Genomic DNA, 14,520 nt, shown 5'->3' on the forward strand with positions numbered 1-14,520 from the left:
AGATTAGGATCACTTACACTATGATAGAAACCATAGTCTCCGACCTTTGAATCAGGATGAACATTCTTGACTTCTCCCTCTTGTTTCTTCACCCAGGAACCCTTAACACATACATACCCCATATTGGAAAAGGCTCTAGAGTTGTAGAATTTTGAGATAGAGACAAAAGGTTATTCTAAGATAGAGATATTGTGGGCTTCCAAGAGATGTGTGCTAACCATACCATAAGGTAGACTAGTGGGGGTCATCAGCACTTCCAATCATAAAATTTATGACCCGTGAGGACATTTTAACTTTAAGTTTGATCACTAGACAGTAGACAAGAAAGGTGTCTTGTTGAGAGAAGGTGGAGAATGAGCCAGTGCAGGGCAAGTTGGGCATCCGAATCGACATTCTTTTTCATCATTTGCTTAAACATGTTTTCAATACGCCCCATCTCGTTGTTTGAAGAACTTGAACCATAGGTAGGATAAAGAGGCGGGTTGTTTGGTCGTTGATACATTGGGGGCCTTTGAAAGCCCGACCCACGGTTGCCTTGATTGTTGATCCATACTCCTTGTTTGTTCCCCCCCCCCCCCCAAATTTCCTTGATTATTTCCACTCTAATTTCCTTGATTTTTGTTGTTATTACAATTCCCTTGATTGTTGCTACCACTCCAATTTCCTTGGTTGTTAGAATTCTAATTGCATTGATTGTTTTGAGGTCGCCATCGTTGTTGGTTTGGGCCTTGAAAGTTGTTCATATATTGCACCTCCTATTCTTGATCATTATAAGAATCATCTTCATCAAAATCACTATCTTCTTACACATAATTCTCCACTCGATTTTGCACTTGCGGACCTTTAGTCCTCCTCTTGTTCACCATCATGTTCACTCCCTCCATTGTATTGACTTGCTTGGGATTTTGCACTTGATTTAGTTGGGACTTTGCTAATTGCGTCCTGGTGGTTGTCAACTCGGCAATGGCTTGCCCATGGTCTTCCAATTCTTTGTGAAGGTGAATCATATTTGGGTCCCCTTGTGGAATATTGGCCCGGGATTTCCAAGCCGATAACATTTCCTCCATCTCATCCAAAATCTCACATACCTCCGTATAAGGCGTAGTCATGAAATTCCTACCAGCAAGTTGATTCACTACACATTGGTTGGTTGTGTTAATCCTACGATGGAAAGTTTGTTGAATCATATTCTCCGTCATATCATTGTTGGGACATTCCTTAACAATTGTTCTATGGTGTTCCCATATCTCGTGTAGTGGTTCATTTGGCTCTTAATGCCAAAATATCATCTCGCAGTGTAGCCATGTGCCCCGGAGATAAGAACTTAGAAATAAACTTTTCCGCCAACTCATCCCAAGTGAGAATAGAATGGTTCGACAATCGTCCAGCCAATCTAAAGCTTTCCCTCTTAGAGAGAAAGGAAAGAGCCTTAGCCTCAATGCATCATCGGAGACATTTGTTTGTTTGCTCTCCCAAAAAGTGTCCACAAACCCCTTCGAATGTTTGTACGTATTTTGAGTAGGAGCACCGGTGAATAAACCCTGTTGCTCAAGCAAAATGAGAATCACATTGCTGATTTGAAAGTTTCCCACCCTAATACAGGGAGAGACTATTGCACTTGCATATCCTTCACTCGGCCTCTTATATTGGCTTGAGGTTCAAGAGAAACCTCATCAACTTGATCATCCTCGACATCCACTTCCCCCAAAGGCAAATTTATGAGCTCATTGTTCTCTATGGTTGTACCTACGATTTCTCACACAAGTTAGTAACACGGAAGGAAAAGAGAATATCCAAAAAACACACTCAAATATATAGCTAACACCGTTTTAACTCCCCAGCAACGACGCCAAAAATTGATGACGTCCACAACACACCTCTATGGGAGATATGATACGATCGTATGCAATAATAATTACCCAACTATGAGTCGGGGTTGAATTCACTAGAGTTATTAGGGTGTTAGGAGTATATATTTGAAGCAAGAAAATGGGTTATCTAAGATTGAACTTCCACAACACGATTTTGTTTTCTATTTCTACTATTACTCTAATGAATGCAATCTAAATAAAATAGATTATAGATAAATGTTTTTGAGGTTTTTTCAATTGGATTAAAGGCCTAGGGTTGTGACCATAACTAGATATTTGTCTAATGGGATAAGGATGTTTATACTTATTTTGTTGATTGGGGGTGTATTATAGCTCTCAACTCCACATTACCCACTCAATACCTCTCGGTTAGAGAGTGATTTTGCCAAATTTGGCTTTCTCAAGTCCAAATGGATATCAACCAAAACAGTTGATAAGAGCTAAAGCCGGACTTTTACTATCTCTAGTGTGAACCCTTTAATTAGGTTAATCAATCTATCACTTAACCCTATTCCGTTTTAGCTAAGTTAACCTAAACTAGGTCCCTCTTTCTCAAGTAAAGAATAAGTCAAATAGGCATGAATCAATATTTGCGACCATTAATTCTAAAATTAAAGCATGAATTGAGCTAAATAATCAACACTCAATCATAAAGAAGCATAAAATTAATCACCCATAAGGTTTACACACTAAGGTTGGGTCACAACCCTAGTAAAAATTTAGCTACTCATAATGGTATTTGAAGAAAATAAAGATGAAAAGCTAATTAAACTCATAATGGAAGATTAAAATGATGAAATCTAATTTAAAAATATAAGCTAAAATTTCCTAAAATAGCAAAGAGAAATGGCTACATCAGCTTTGTATGTTCAAACTTGGCCTAACTTTGTGAAACTCATCTATTTATACAGGGCTAAAAATCGCGGACAAAAATGCCCCTCGGGAGGTTCTACGGCCGTACAATTCCATATGCGGTCCGTAGATTTTTTCAGTTGGCAGGCAGGTGAGTTCTTTGGCCGTACATTTCTGGACCGTGGTCGCGAGGTAATCTTTTTCGGTTACACATTTCTCGATTGTGTTCGTGAGGCAATGTTCTACGGTCGAACAATTCTTGTGTGATCCGCACTTCATAAAGGCTCCTGAACTTGATCTTTTTGCATACTCTATGATCTTTGACTCTTAAGCCCAGAGCTGTTGCCACACAATTCATGTGTGGTCCGCATATTGCTGAAAGTCCTGTCGGGTATTTCTTCTTAGTTTGCAGCCGCGGATGGAATTCTGCGGATCGCATAGTTGTGCTTCTGCGCCCTTTATTGCCTTGTACTTCGGAACACTCCTTTTTGAGTCGGATTTTAGCTTGGGAGATCAAACTTCCAGCATTCCTGTAATTTTTACAAGTTCATTAGTTTCGGGAACACAATTCAATATTTTCGGACTAAATCAAAAGCTAAAAAGGGATAATAAGCAGTCAAAATCCCCACTTATCAATGTCGTCAAGATCGATTAATCTGCTGTGAGCAATGGGCATATCTTTGAGAGAAACAAAGAAATCTCTATTTGGAGTATCCCAAAAATTGTGGTCTGACTCTAGAGAACTCGAGAGGTCTACCTTAGATTTCTTGGGGGGTAAAAGACTCAGAAGGGTCTTCCATGGGCCTTTTGCCAAGAGCTTTTTCTCCTATTCGGTGAGAGTAGTCAGATGGTTCTGCCTGAGAAGAGGCAAACCCTTCAGAATGGTTGGACCCTGGTCTACTTGTTCTGGAGGCTGATAAGAGGGTTTTCCTTTAGAACGAGTAATTTTTCTTGTGGAGACAGAGAGATTCTTGGAATGTTTAGCCATTGAAGGATTTTTGGAGAAGGGTTTCTGAGCGATAAGAACAATGAAGAAAATAGAAGATGGTTCAGAGGGTTAAAAAAAGGTTTAACGATTGACTACAGGAAAGGAAATGGTGTCTGTGAAAGGACATGATGATTGATTTTTCTTTCTTGAAAGCTGCGACTGATGGGAAAAGAGAGGGAAATTGGAGGTGCTTAATTAATGTGTACTTACAGAAGAAAAGAAAACTAAAAACATTAGACACACAAGAATTAAAATTAACGCATATGTCCTAATTTTTATGATCAAGCGAAATAGTGCCAAGTAGTTCTCTTAAAGAGCAGAATCTATCTTCAAGTAAAGGCTTAGTAAAAATATCTGCTAGTTGATCAGTGGTGCCAATAAATGATAACTCTATATCTCCCTTAAGGGCATGATCTCTAATGAAATGATGCTTAATATCTATATTCTTAGCCCTAGAATGATGCACAAGATTCTTTGAGGGACATATAGCACTAGCATTATCACGAAATATTTGAATAGCTTTAAAAGATAATTCACAGTCACCCAATTGATGAGACATCTATAGTAATTGTGCACAACACTGTCCAATGGCAATATACTCTACCTCAGTTGTGGATAATGCAATTGAGCCTAGTTTCTTACTGTTCCATGATATTAATGCCTTTTCCAGTAATTGACATGTTCTACTGGTGCTTTTTCTCTCTTCCTTATCACCTTCAAGATCAACATCTGAAAAACCATCAATTTTAAAATTGTTAGAACCATAACGAATTAGTCTATTTATTGCAGTTAGATGCGATTCCTTAGGACCTGACTGAAACCTGACACATTTACACACACTGAACATAATATCTGGTCGACTGGCAGTTAAATAAAATAAAGAGCCAATCATTCCATGGGTTTTAGTTTCATCAACTGGATTTCCCTTTTCGTCTTTGTCGAAACTTGTTAATGGGCTCATTGGTGTACCAAATGCTTTAGCACTGCTCATGTCGAACTTTTGAATCAATTCCTTTGTATATTTGGTCTGACATACAAAAGTTCCTTCCTCAGATTTTTAGATTTGAAGTCCAAGAAAAAATATAAGTTCTCCCATCATACTTATTTCAAACTCACTTTGCATGAGATTAGCAAATTCCTTGCACAAAATAGGGTTAGCACTTCCAAAAATAATATCATCAACATAGACTTGAATAATAAAATTACCTCCTGATGATCTTTTGATAAATAATGTAGTGTCTACTTTACCTCTTGTAAAATCACGATCAAGTAAAAATGATCTAAGCCTTTCGTACCAGGCTCGAGGAGCTTGTTTGAGTCCATACAAAGCTTTAGTCAACTTATATACATGGTAAGAAAAATTATGAGTCTTCAAAATCAGGAGGTTGTTTTACATACACCTCCTTATCAATAAAGCCATTTAAGAAGGCGTTTTTGACATCCATATGGAAAAGTCTAAATCCTTTGAAAAATGCATATGCAGAAGAATCCGTATAGACTCTACTCGATCTACGAGAGCGAAGTTTCATCATACTCATTCCTACTAATCTGGCTTTGTTTCGCACAACTTTTCCATCTTCATTCAGCTTATTTCTGAAAACCCATTTGGTTCCAACTATGGCAGCATTTGCAGGCTTAGGTAGCAATTCCCAGACTTGATTTTTATCAAATTGATCGAGTTCCTCCTGCATTGCTTGTACCCAGCTGGAGCTTTTAAGGTTTCTCCACTTTCTTTGGTTTGATTTGAAAGAAGAGTGCTATATTTGCCTTCTTTTTGAGAGCTCCCCTGATTTTCATTCCTTCACTTGGATCTCCTATGATAAACTTTTGGAGATATTATGGTTCACTTCTCCACTCATTTAGACGTGTTCTTATCGTAGGAATAGTTGACTCCATCTGTGGTTCAGGTTGATTGTTGGCATGTTCATTAGTCGACTCTATGACTGCGTCTGTGCTATCAGTTGACTTTTGTGACTTGCTTGTCTGTGATGTTTCTTGGTTGATATCTTCATCACCTGCAATAATTCCTTTCTCGATCGTAATGTCATTTCATCAAATATGACATGCACTGATTCTTCTACAGATAAAGTACGTTTATTATAAACTCTAAAAGATCTACTATTGATAGAATAACCCAGAAGGATACCTGCATCACTCCTTTGATTAAATTTTTCAAGGTTGTCCTTACCGTTATTGTAGATGAAACACTTACTACCAAATGGATGAAAGAAGCCTATGTTGGGATGTTTGCCTTTCCATAATTCATATGAAGTTTTCTTTAAAATAGGTCTTATAAGACATATGTTGAGAATGTGGCAGGGCTTGCTTACTGCATTTGCCCAAAAGTGATTTGCCAGGGAATGTTCTAATATTATCTTTCTAGCCATATCTTGTAGAGTTTAATTTTTTCGCTGAACTACTCCATTATGTTAAGGTGATATTGGAGATAAAAAGTTGTGGGTATATCCTTGATCATTGTAGAAATCTTTAAATGCTCTGCTTTCGAATTCTCCTCCATGGTCACTTTGGATGGTTGTGATGAGATACTCTTTTTCTCTTTTAACTCTTTTATAGAAAATCTCAAAAACTTTCAAAGCTTCTATAACAACTAAATTTCGTTCCTGAAAAATAATAATCAAGACAAGAAATATAGCGACAAATATTATATTCGATTTCAAGTAACGGGGTTACAATCTCTAGAATATCTCAAATCTAAAGAGACGTAGTCCTCTGATTCTTCTCCTCACGAACGATGGTTCGAGAGCTCGAGAGCTTGATCTTGAACTTGATGGATTTCAGATTTATGGTGCGCCATGAATAATTTAAATATCGTCACGAACCAGGATTTGGTGTTGGTTATCACGAACGGAAGATTTGAAGCCGCCCGCCTATGATTTGAGCCTGCCTTTGGGATTTGACCACAGACGAAGATTGCAGATGTGGAGGGAGACCTTGATGTTATTTTTCAGAGCTTCTTTAGCCTTTCCGTCTGCTTACTTCATTGATTTTCTAGCCTTTTCCTGTGACCCCTTTATATAGGTGTGGGGTGGAGCAGCCTCCAAGAAAACCCTACTGGGTCATTGGGCTTGAGGCTCATGAGCAAACCCATTTGATAGAAGACCAACTAATTAGCTAGCCCAATGGTATATTAGATCTTTATTTAAATTAATTTAATTAGATTTAAATAATTGACCCAATTAAATTAGCTCATGATATTTATTTGGAGTAATATATATTTAATTTATGGTAAACTTTAAATCTTTTATGGATTTAAATTTAATGAAATTTTAACCGTCTACAAATGCCCCATACTTCAAGACTTTTCAGGATACAGATAATGATGAAATCTTGAAGACGAGATTTGAAGTATCTATAAAATTTAGAGTATCTAAATAGAATAATTTTCTCAACCATATTTAGTAATTTGGTCAAAATATAACACTAAGACCCTCTGCGGCAAGATAGATCCTCTAACTTTGATTTTATAACTTCTTCCAAAAGGAAGGAGATTCCATATATTTTCTTACGAAGTATGGACTTAAAGTAATAACCAAGGTTAAATCCATTCCAAGTTGGACAAATATGAGGCTGCCAGATATGGTAAGAAAGTTCTTGACTTTGAACCAAGAAAAATAGTTTTTCTTTAACTCAAACCAAACTCCTGTCGTGGTGCCCTTTTGAGCAGCTGTCTCAAAACTTTTCCTTTACCGTGTAAGACTTTCTAACCCACAAGGAATTTTCTTTCCCTTGAAAGGAAAATTCCTACACGTTAATGAAAGCACAACCGGCTTAACATAATTATAAATAGCAGGTGTTCCTCCAAACTTTTCACATCAAAACTTCATATTGTTTATTGTTACAGTCTCCACATTACCTCATACGGGGAGTTAACGTTCTCTCATAAAAGGGCTTGGGCTTCCATTTTTTTTCTTGCTATTCTCTTCTTCTTGCTTCTTTTTTTGCAAAAGTTATTCACGTTTTTTGTTGGTTGCAGAAGCTGCCTGGAGTTGTCAACTTTGTACGTCTATGGCAAACAATTCAGATCTCATTGTAGGAGACCCCAAATTGCAAGCCGTTTGATTATACTGAAACTAGACTCATAAGACCGCAACATATCATAAATTCATAGCCAAAGTCATTCTAGACTGGTTGGAATTAAGCTCATAAGTTGATCTACACGTCTGACCCGTTTAGCTTACAGCTTTGGGCACTCTCGCCGTAAAATTCATATCTCAAGACAAGAGTGTCCAGATCATGAGCCATTTGCGGCATTCGAAAGAAGACTCTAAGATCTACAACATGCATAAAACTTGAAGCTCTACCCTTGTTGATACAATCGTAGCAAAATGTTGAATCAAGCGCTGAAATCGAGAGGATTGTTCGGGCATCATACTTAATTTTTTTTTTTGCAGCTTTAGCGACGAGCATGGAGAGTTCTCTGTGGCAGATCACGTGAGTATTACATGATCAACGCTATCTTTTCAGGCGAAGAGGTGCATGAAACTTACTATCCATTAAGTCTTGGCATGGATTACTTCTTACAACTTAACGAAGAAGTTCCTGGAGAATCTTTCTCACGGCTTTGACGGAATAATCTTGGGAGCATTACATCCTTCAAGATTTGGTGGAGAAGTGCATGTCACAATGTTCACCATCTGTATTGGAGCATTATGTAATTGATACCGGTACTTGCTGCTAAGCTAAAGCTCCATGTCATTCGGCATCGATCAACTAAACAAAACCAAAAACTTCATGTCATTGGCACCGGGGGCTCCAAATGTTTTTTTCTCTTTTGTAGATTTTCAAGAGAGTATTAGCGGTCTTGATATACATAAGAATATTCACTAGAGGTCCACATGAATAATGCTAGACCATTCGTCTCTTTATTGCAACTTGGTGAGAGAATCTCGTGGTGTATCCCTACTTTTGCGGCTAGAGAAGGGAACATTTATGAGCGACTCCTTTTCACCTTTGGCAAGAAAGCATGTGGCGTATCTCCCCTTCTTTTTTCTTGGCGAGACACTTGGAGTGATACTTCCTTTGTGAGCAAGTACATAAAGCAACCGTCTTTCAACCTTTGGCTGGAACTACCTCTTCATTCAACTTGTCGAAGAAGTGCATGGGGTATCCTAAACTTCAAGCTTTGGAGTAGAACAACCTCTTCTTGCAATTTCGAGAAGAATTGCATAGAACGTCCTTCTCATGACTTGATAAAAAGATACATATAGTGCTTCATATTTCGAGCTATGGAGGAGAGCATCTCGTCCTTCAACCTTTATCGAAAGAAGCACATGGAGCCTATGTTTTCATGCGGCTGGATGAAAGAAAACATGGCGCATTATCCTTTAAGCTTTGACGTGGATTAACTACTTCAAAGAAGCGCATGTCACATACAGAGAGCTAGCATCCTCTTTTGGCTATCGTGAAAAGGAATTGACTCTCTTTTTTTCCGCTTAAATGACTAAACTTAGAATGAAATCTAAGTTGCCTACGCACCCCAAAAAAGAGGATCAAGTCATTACGTAGTTCAAAAGAAGTATAAGTTTTTTTTGTATGCAGTTTATACTCGTGTGGGCAAGGAGTATAGCTACTTGAAAGCTTTGCTCAAATTTTAAGAGCTTTACATCTTGAAGACTTGCTCAAATTTGAAGAGCTTGCAACTTGAAGTCTTTACTCGAATTTGAGGAGCTATGCAACTTGAAGACTTTGCTCGAATTTGAAGAGCTTGACATCTTGAAGACTTTGCTCGAATTTCAAGAGCTCTTCAAATTGAAGATTTTGCTTGAACTTGAAGAGCTTTATGACTTGAAGACTTTGCTCGAATTTTGAAGAGCCTTTCAAGTTGATGATTTGGCTCAAATTTGGGAAGCTTTACAACTTGAAGATTTGGCTCGAATTTTAGGGAATTTTGTGACATACAATTTAGGCTTGTGTATCAAGGAACATTGCAACATGCATTTTAGGCTTATGCGTTGAGGAACATTGCGACTTGAAGTTTAGTCCCATGCGTCAAGGAGCATAGCAACATTCAGTTTAGGCTCATGCGTTAAGGAGCGTGTCTTCTTCAAGGATAATACCTTTTCAAAAATTTTCCATTGATAGGGCCAATTCTCATGTTATCTGCATAAACTAACTTGTAAGCTCCACTTGAATAGGCTTCTTGCACATCATATGTACCATCCCATTTTGAAGTGAATTTGCCCCCGGATTTGTGAGAGGTGATAATAGGCCTTCTTACTGCAAGAACTTGATCGCCAACTTGGAAGGACCTCAAGCGAACCTTTTTGTTGAAAGCACGAGAAAGACGAGCTTGATAACATTCACAACTTTGTTGAGCTTCTAGCCTTTTTTAATCAAGGGACTCTAGTTTTTCAAGGCGTAGACGAGCGGTTTCTTCTTTAGTAAGACCTTCTTAGACAACGAGTCGCAAGAATGGTATTTGATGCTCAAGAGGAAGAACTGCTTCGACTCCATAAGGAGTTGCTTATGTCGATGTGCGATGAGTCATACGATATGCCTACAAAGGTTCTTCCATTCTGTCATGCCAATCTCTTCTAGACTTAGAGACGGCCTTCTTTAACAAGTTGCAAAGTGTCTTGTTAAATGCTTTGGCTAGTCCATTTGTAGCAGCATAATACATTGACGAATTACGTTCCTTGAAGCCAAAAAGGTCACAGATTTTGGTCATCAATTTGTTATCGAACGGTTTGCTATTATCTGTTATTATATAACTAGGAATGCCGAAATGATATATGATGTTCACTCGAATGAAGTTTGCAACATTCTCTTTCTTCACTTCCTTGAGAGCGACGACCTCAGCCCATTTTGAGAAGTAATCAGTTGCAGCCAAGATGTATAGATGTCCTCCAGAAGATTTTAGAAGTGGTCCAACAATATCTAATCCCCAAGCGTCAAATGGCCAAGATGCAACAGTAGGGTGTAACATTTTAGGTGGTTAGTGTATAAAATTTGCGTGAAATTGTCAAGCCTTGCATCTTCGAGCATAATCTAATCAATCTTTCACCATTGTCGGCCAGTAGTAACTCATCCTCTTAATGTGGAAGTGGAGCTTCGGCCCATATTGATGTGATCCACAAACTCCAGAGTATGCCTCTTGCATAGCTTGAGTTACTTCATCTTCCCCTAAACAACGCAAGAGAACTCTCTCAAATGATCTTCTATATAAAGTGTCTTTATAGTAAAGTAAGCGAGGGGCACACCGACAAATTTCGGTCTTTCTCCTTGGATATTCTGGAAGTATCCCATAACATAAGTAGTCTATCATGGTTTGTCGCCAATCAACCTTCTCAGCTTCAGCGACGGCTACCAAATGCTCGAGCTTGCTTTCTTCATCCTCGTTCTCATCTGGTGGTACTATCCATGTTTGGCAGATAGTGATTTGAGTCTGGCCGGGCAGAGTCAATGTCGAAGCTAGAGCAACTAAGGCGTCAACTTTCTTATTTTTCTTCCTTGGCACATGCTGAAGAGTTACATTGCTAAGCCATCCAATCAATTTCTGCGCATAATAATGATAAGGACATAATTCTGGCCTTTTGACCTCGTAGCTACCTAGCAGTTGATTGATTACTAACTCAGAGTCTTCAAAAATATGTAATTGGAGTTATCTCATATTAACGTCCATCTCAAGCCCAAGTATGAGTGCTTGATATTATGCAACGTTGTTGGTGCAATGTTATGTTAAGGTGAAGGAATATGGCAAGACTTCTCCTTGAGAAGTGAAAAACACAACACCTGCACCAGCTCCTTCACGATGTGCGGCATCATCAAAATACATTTTCCATGGTGGTTGCAATTTAATAACCATTGCATCCTCATCAGGTAGTTCATCAGTCAACTCCCAATCATCATGTATTGGATGATCTGCCAAAGCTAGTCCTTTCACAACTTTTGTGGGATGTACACAATCTAGAATTTTTGAAATTGGAGGTACCACCTTGCTAATCGATCATTGAGGACGAGTTTTGACATAACAAACTTGATCGGGTTGGCCCTTGAGACGAGACGGATGACATGCGCTTTAAAGTAGTGCTTCAGTTTTTGAATTGCAAAAACCAATGCCAGACACAACTTTTCGATCGGAGAATACTTCAGCTCATTTGGGGTCATCATCCTACTCAAGTAGTAGAGGGAATTTTCTTTACTTTTACTATTTTCTTGGGCCAAAAGGGCTCCAACTGACCTTTCTTGGACTACAACATATAGAATCAATGGCTTTCCTAGTATAGGGGCTGCCAGAACTAGAGGTTTCATCAAGTAGGATTTGATGCTTTGGAATGCATTGCTACAAGCTTGGTCCCATTCAAAAGGTACACCCTTCTTCACGAGATGGCTAAAAGGTTGGCACTTCCCTGCTAGATTTGAGATAAATCTTCTAAGGTACGCCAATTTTCCTTGTAGACTTTTTAGTTCATGTATATTTCTAGGCTCGGGCATCTTTAAGATTGCATCAACTTTGGCTTGATTTATCTCAATCCCTCGATGTCGAACAATGAAGCCAAAGAATTTTTCAGAAGTAACTCCAAAGGCACATTTCAACGGGTTCATTCTAAGTTGATATCTCCGGAGTCGTTCGAACACCATTCTTAAGTCTTGCAAGTGGTCTCCTCTCTTTCTTGATTTCACCACTAAATCATCCATATTGCGTTCCACATTCATGTGGAGGATGTCGTCAAAGATATTCTACATTTCCCTTTGATATGTGGCTCCGACATTCTTCAAGCCAAAAGGCATTACTTTGTAACAATAAATGCCTTTAGGAGTGCGAAATGCAGTAAGCTCTTCATCTTACGGTGCCATATGTATTTGATTGTAGCCAAATTATCCATCCATGAAAGACATCATCTCGTATCCGGTGGTGGCATCAATCATAAGCTCTGGAATGGGGAGCAAAAATTTGTCCTTTGGGCATGCATTATTGAGGTCTCTAAAATCGACACAAACTTGAATTTTGCCATTCTTCTTCTTCAGAGGAACAATTCTTGAAATCCATGTAGGATATTTAAACTCCCGAATGAAACAAACTGCGATGAGTTTATTGACCTCGGCTTCGATTGATGGGATCAATTCTGGCCTAAAGCGTCTTTGGACTTGCTTAACAGGACGAGCTTATTTTTTGACCGCGATATGATGAACTGCTACTTTAGGATCTAAACCAGGCATCTCTTTGTAGCTCCAAGCAAAGACATCTCAATATTCTTTTAGTATCTTCACATAAGTGCTTTCTCCATCTGTAGTTAGTAGGGTGCTTACATAGGTGGGCCTGAAGTCTTCTACAATGCCAAGGTTGACTTCTTTTAATGCATCAAATATCATTTTAATTCCTTCTTCTAGTTCCGAAGGAGCGTCCTCGACATCTTCGTCTTCTTGTGGATCACCATCATTAAAAGTTATATGGCCACACCAAGAGGCATCTCCCAAATTTTTGTCGACCTTCCTTAGAAATGAAGTGTATTGCTCCTCATTCACAGTAATGTGATACGAAAATCCTACACTTTCTTCATCTTCATCACGCTCTAGTGTGGACCATTGTGCGAGTCTTCACTTTGAGTACCTCCCCGCATGAAATCAAAAGTTCTGATTGTCACCTCATTCTGGAAGAGATCGGGCTTGGACACTCTTTGGAGATACTTTGGACTTTAGATGGAAAAGGTCTTCTTATTTTTTCATAATTTCTTTGGGACTTGTTCTTCTTCCTTTTCAATGTCCCCAACCTCTCAAATACAAAAGTTCTTGTAGTTGGTTTTCCAAGTCGACAGAAGGCCTTTTATTAGGATCAGCGGGTTCATGTTCCATCGTGATATAGTTACTACTTGATCTTCTAATGGAGATGTGAACTGGTGGGGGTTGTTTGTAACCCAGGCCCTCACGTGATTGCTTCACCACATGCTCCTTATCCTTCATCGTGTTTTCTTTCCTAGTAGCTTCAGATGGGAGCTTCCATAGCTTAGATGGATAGTTAGGATCATATCCAGCCTTTGCGAACAACCTGTAAACATTCAGATCAAAACCTTCATTTGTGCGTTTCGTGGGGAGTGCCTTATTTTGAGGCATGTTATGGGCCACAAACTTTTCCAGTTGCTTTGAAGATAACTTTATGGTATTAATTTACTTGATAGGAAGGGTTAATTCTCTTAGTTCATTTTTTTTGGAGGCATGATGATTCTCCTTCATCTTTCTTCACTTTTGGGACATAACGAAATAAAGGAGCTATTTTCTTACATGCAGTTGCAACATTAGTTTTGTGAGCTTTCGAATCTTGGTATGCTTCTATTGTAACTTTATCTTCATCACCTTTGGTCTTCGTGATGTCATCAACTTTTACTCCATTCATGAAGTGGTTCTTCAAGTAGAACTTTACATCAACGATGTATGTCTCGGCTTCAGCGAACAACTTTTCATCATCAACTATCTTCTTTTCGACTCCATCTTTATTATATTTCAAACATTGGTAGTAAGTTGAAGGGACAACTTTATTCTCATGTATCCAAGGCCTGCCAAGCAACAAATTGTATATAGTCTTTACATCAATCATATGCATCCATACAATTGATTGTATTTCTCCCATGGTAATTTCCAGTTTGATAGCTCATATGGCCTTTTTTCCCCCTTGATTGAATCCTTGAATCATCAGTTGGCTTTCAGAAAGTTCTTCAGATGAGATGTCGAGTTCTTTCATTATGCGAATTGGAAGAATGTTAACTGCAGATCCGTCATCTATCAAGATTTTGTTTATACTCCACTCGAGCATATAACCCACCATAAACAAAGGGCGATTGTATGGTGTTTCAC

The 14,520-nt window shown here is 38.6% G+C and overlaps 1 protein-coding gene across 1 annotated transcript; it reads right to left on the bottom strand.

Annotated features, from left to right (window-relative positions):
* Nucleotides 1-10,723: 10,723 nt before the first annotated feature.
* Nucleotides 10,724-12,369, bottom strand: LOC104090284 (uncharacterized). Its single transcript, XM_070180067.1, has 3 exons — nucleotides 11,912-12,369; nucleotides 11,464-11,669; nucleotides 10,724-11,280 (listed from the first exon to the last, which is right to left on the bottom strand). Exons 1-3 carry the CDS (start codon nucleotides 12,367-12,369, stop codon nucleotides 10,724-10,726), a joined length of 1,221 nt encoding a protein of 406 aa, XP_070036168.1.
* Between the last annotated feature and the right edge of the window lie 2,151 nt (nucleotides 12,370-14,520).

The sequence above is a fragment of the Nicotiana tomentosiformis genome, chromosome 7 (assembly GCF_000390325.3).
Source record: "Nicotiana tomentosiformis chromosome 7, ASM39032v3, whole genome shotgun sequence".
In the NCBI taxonomy this organism is placed as follows: domain Eukaryota; kingdom Viridiplantae; phylum Streptophyta; class Magnoliopsida; order Solanales; family Solanaceae; genus Nicotiana; species Nicotiana tomentosiformis.

Excerpts from the sequence above, each read along its gene's own strand:
- LOC104090284 (XM_070180067.1), bottom strand. The coding sequence starts at position 12,369 with ATGGATGATTTAGTGGTGAAATCAAGAAAGAGAGGAGACCACTTGCAA. Across the intron at positions 11,670-11,911 it reads TATGTTGTAGTCCAAGAAAG|CAAGGTGGTACCTCCAATTT; the intron begins GTCAGTTGGAGC and ends ATGATCGATTAG. Across the intron at positions 11,281-11,463 it reads TCGTGAAGGAGCTGGTGCAG|GTAGCTACGAGGTCAAAAGG; the intron begins GTGTTGTGTTTT and ends ATCAACTGCTAG.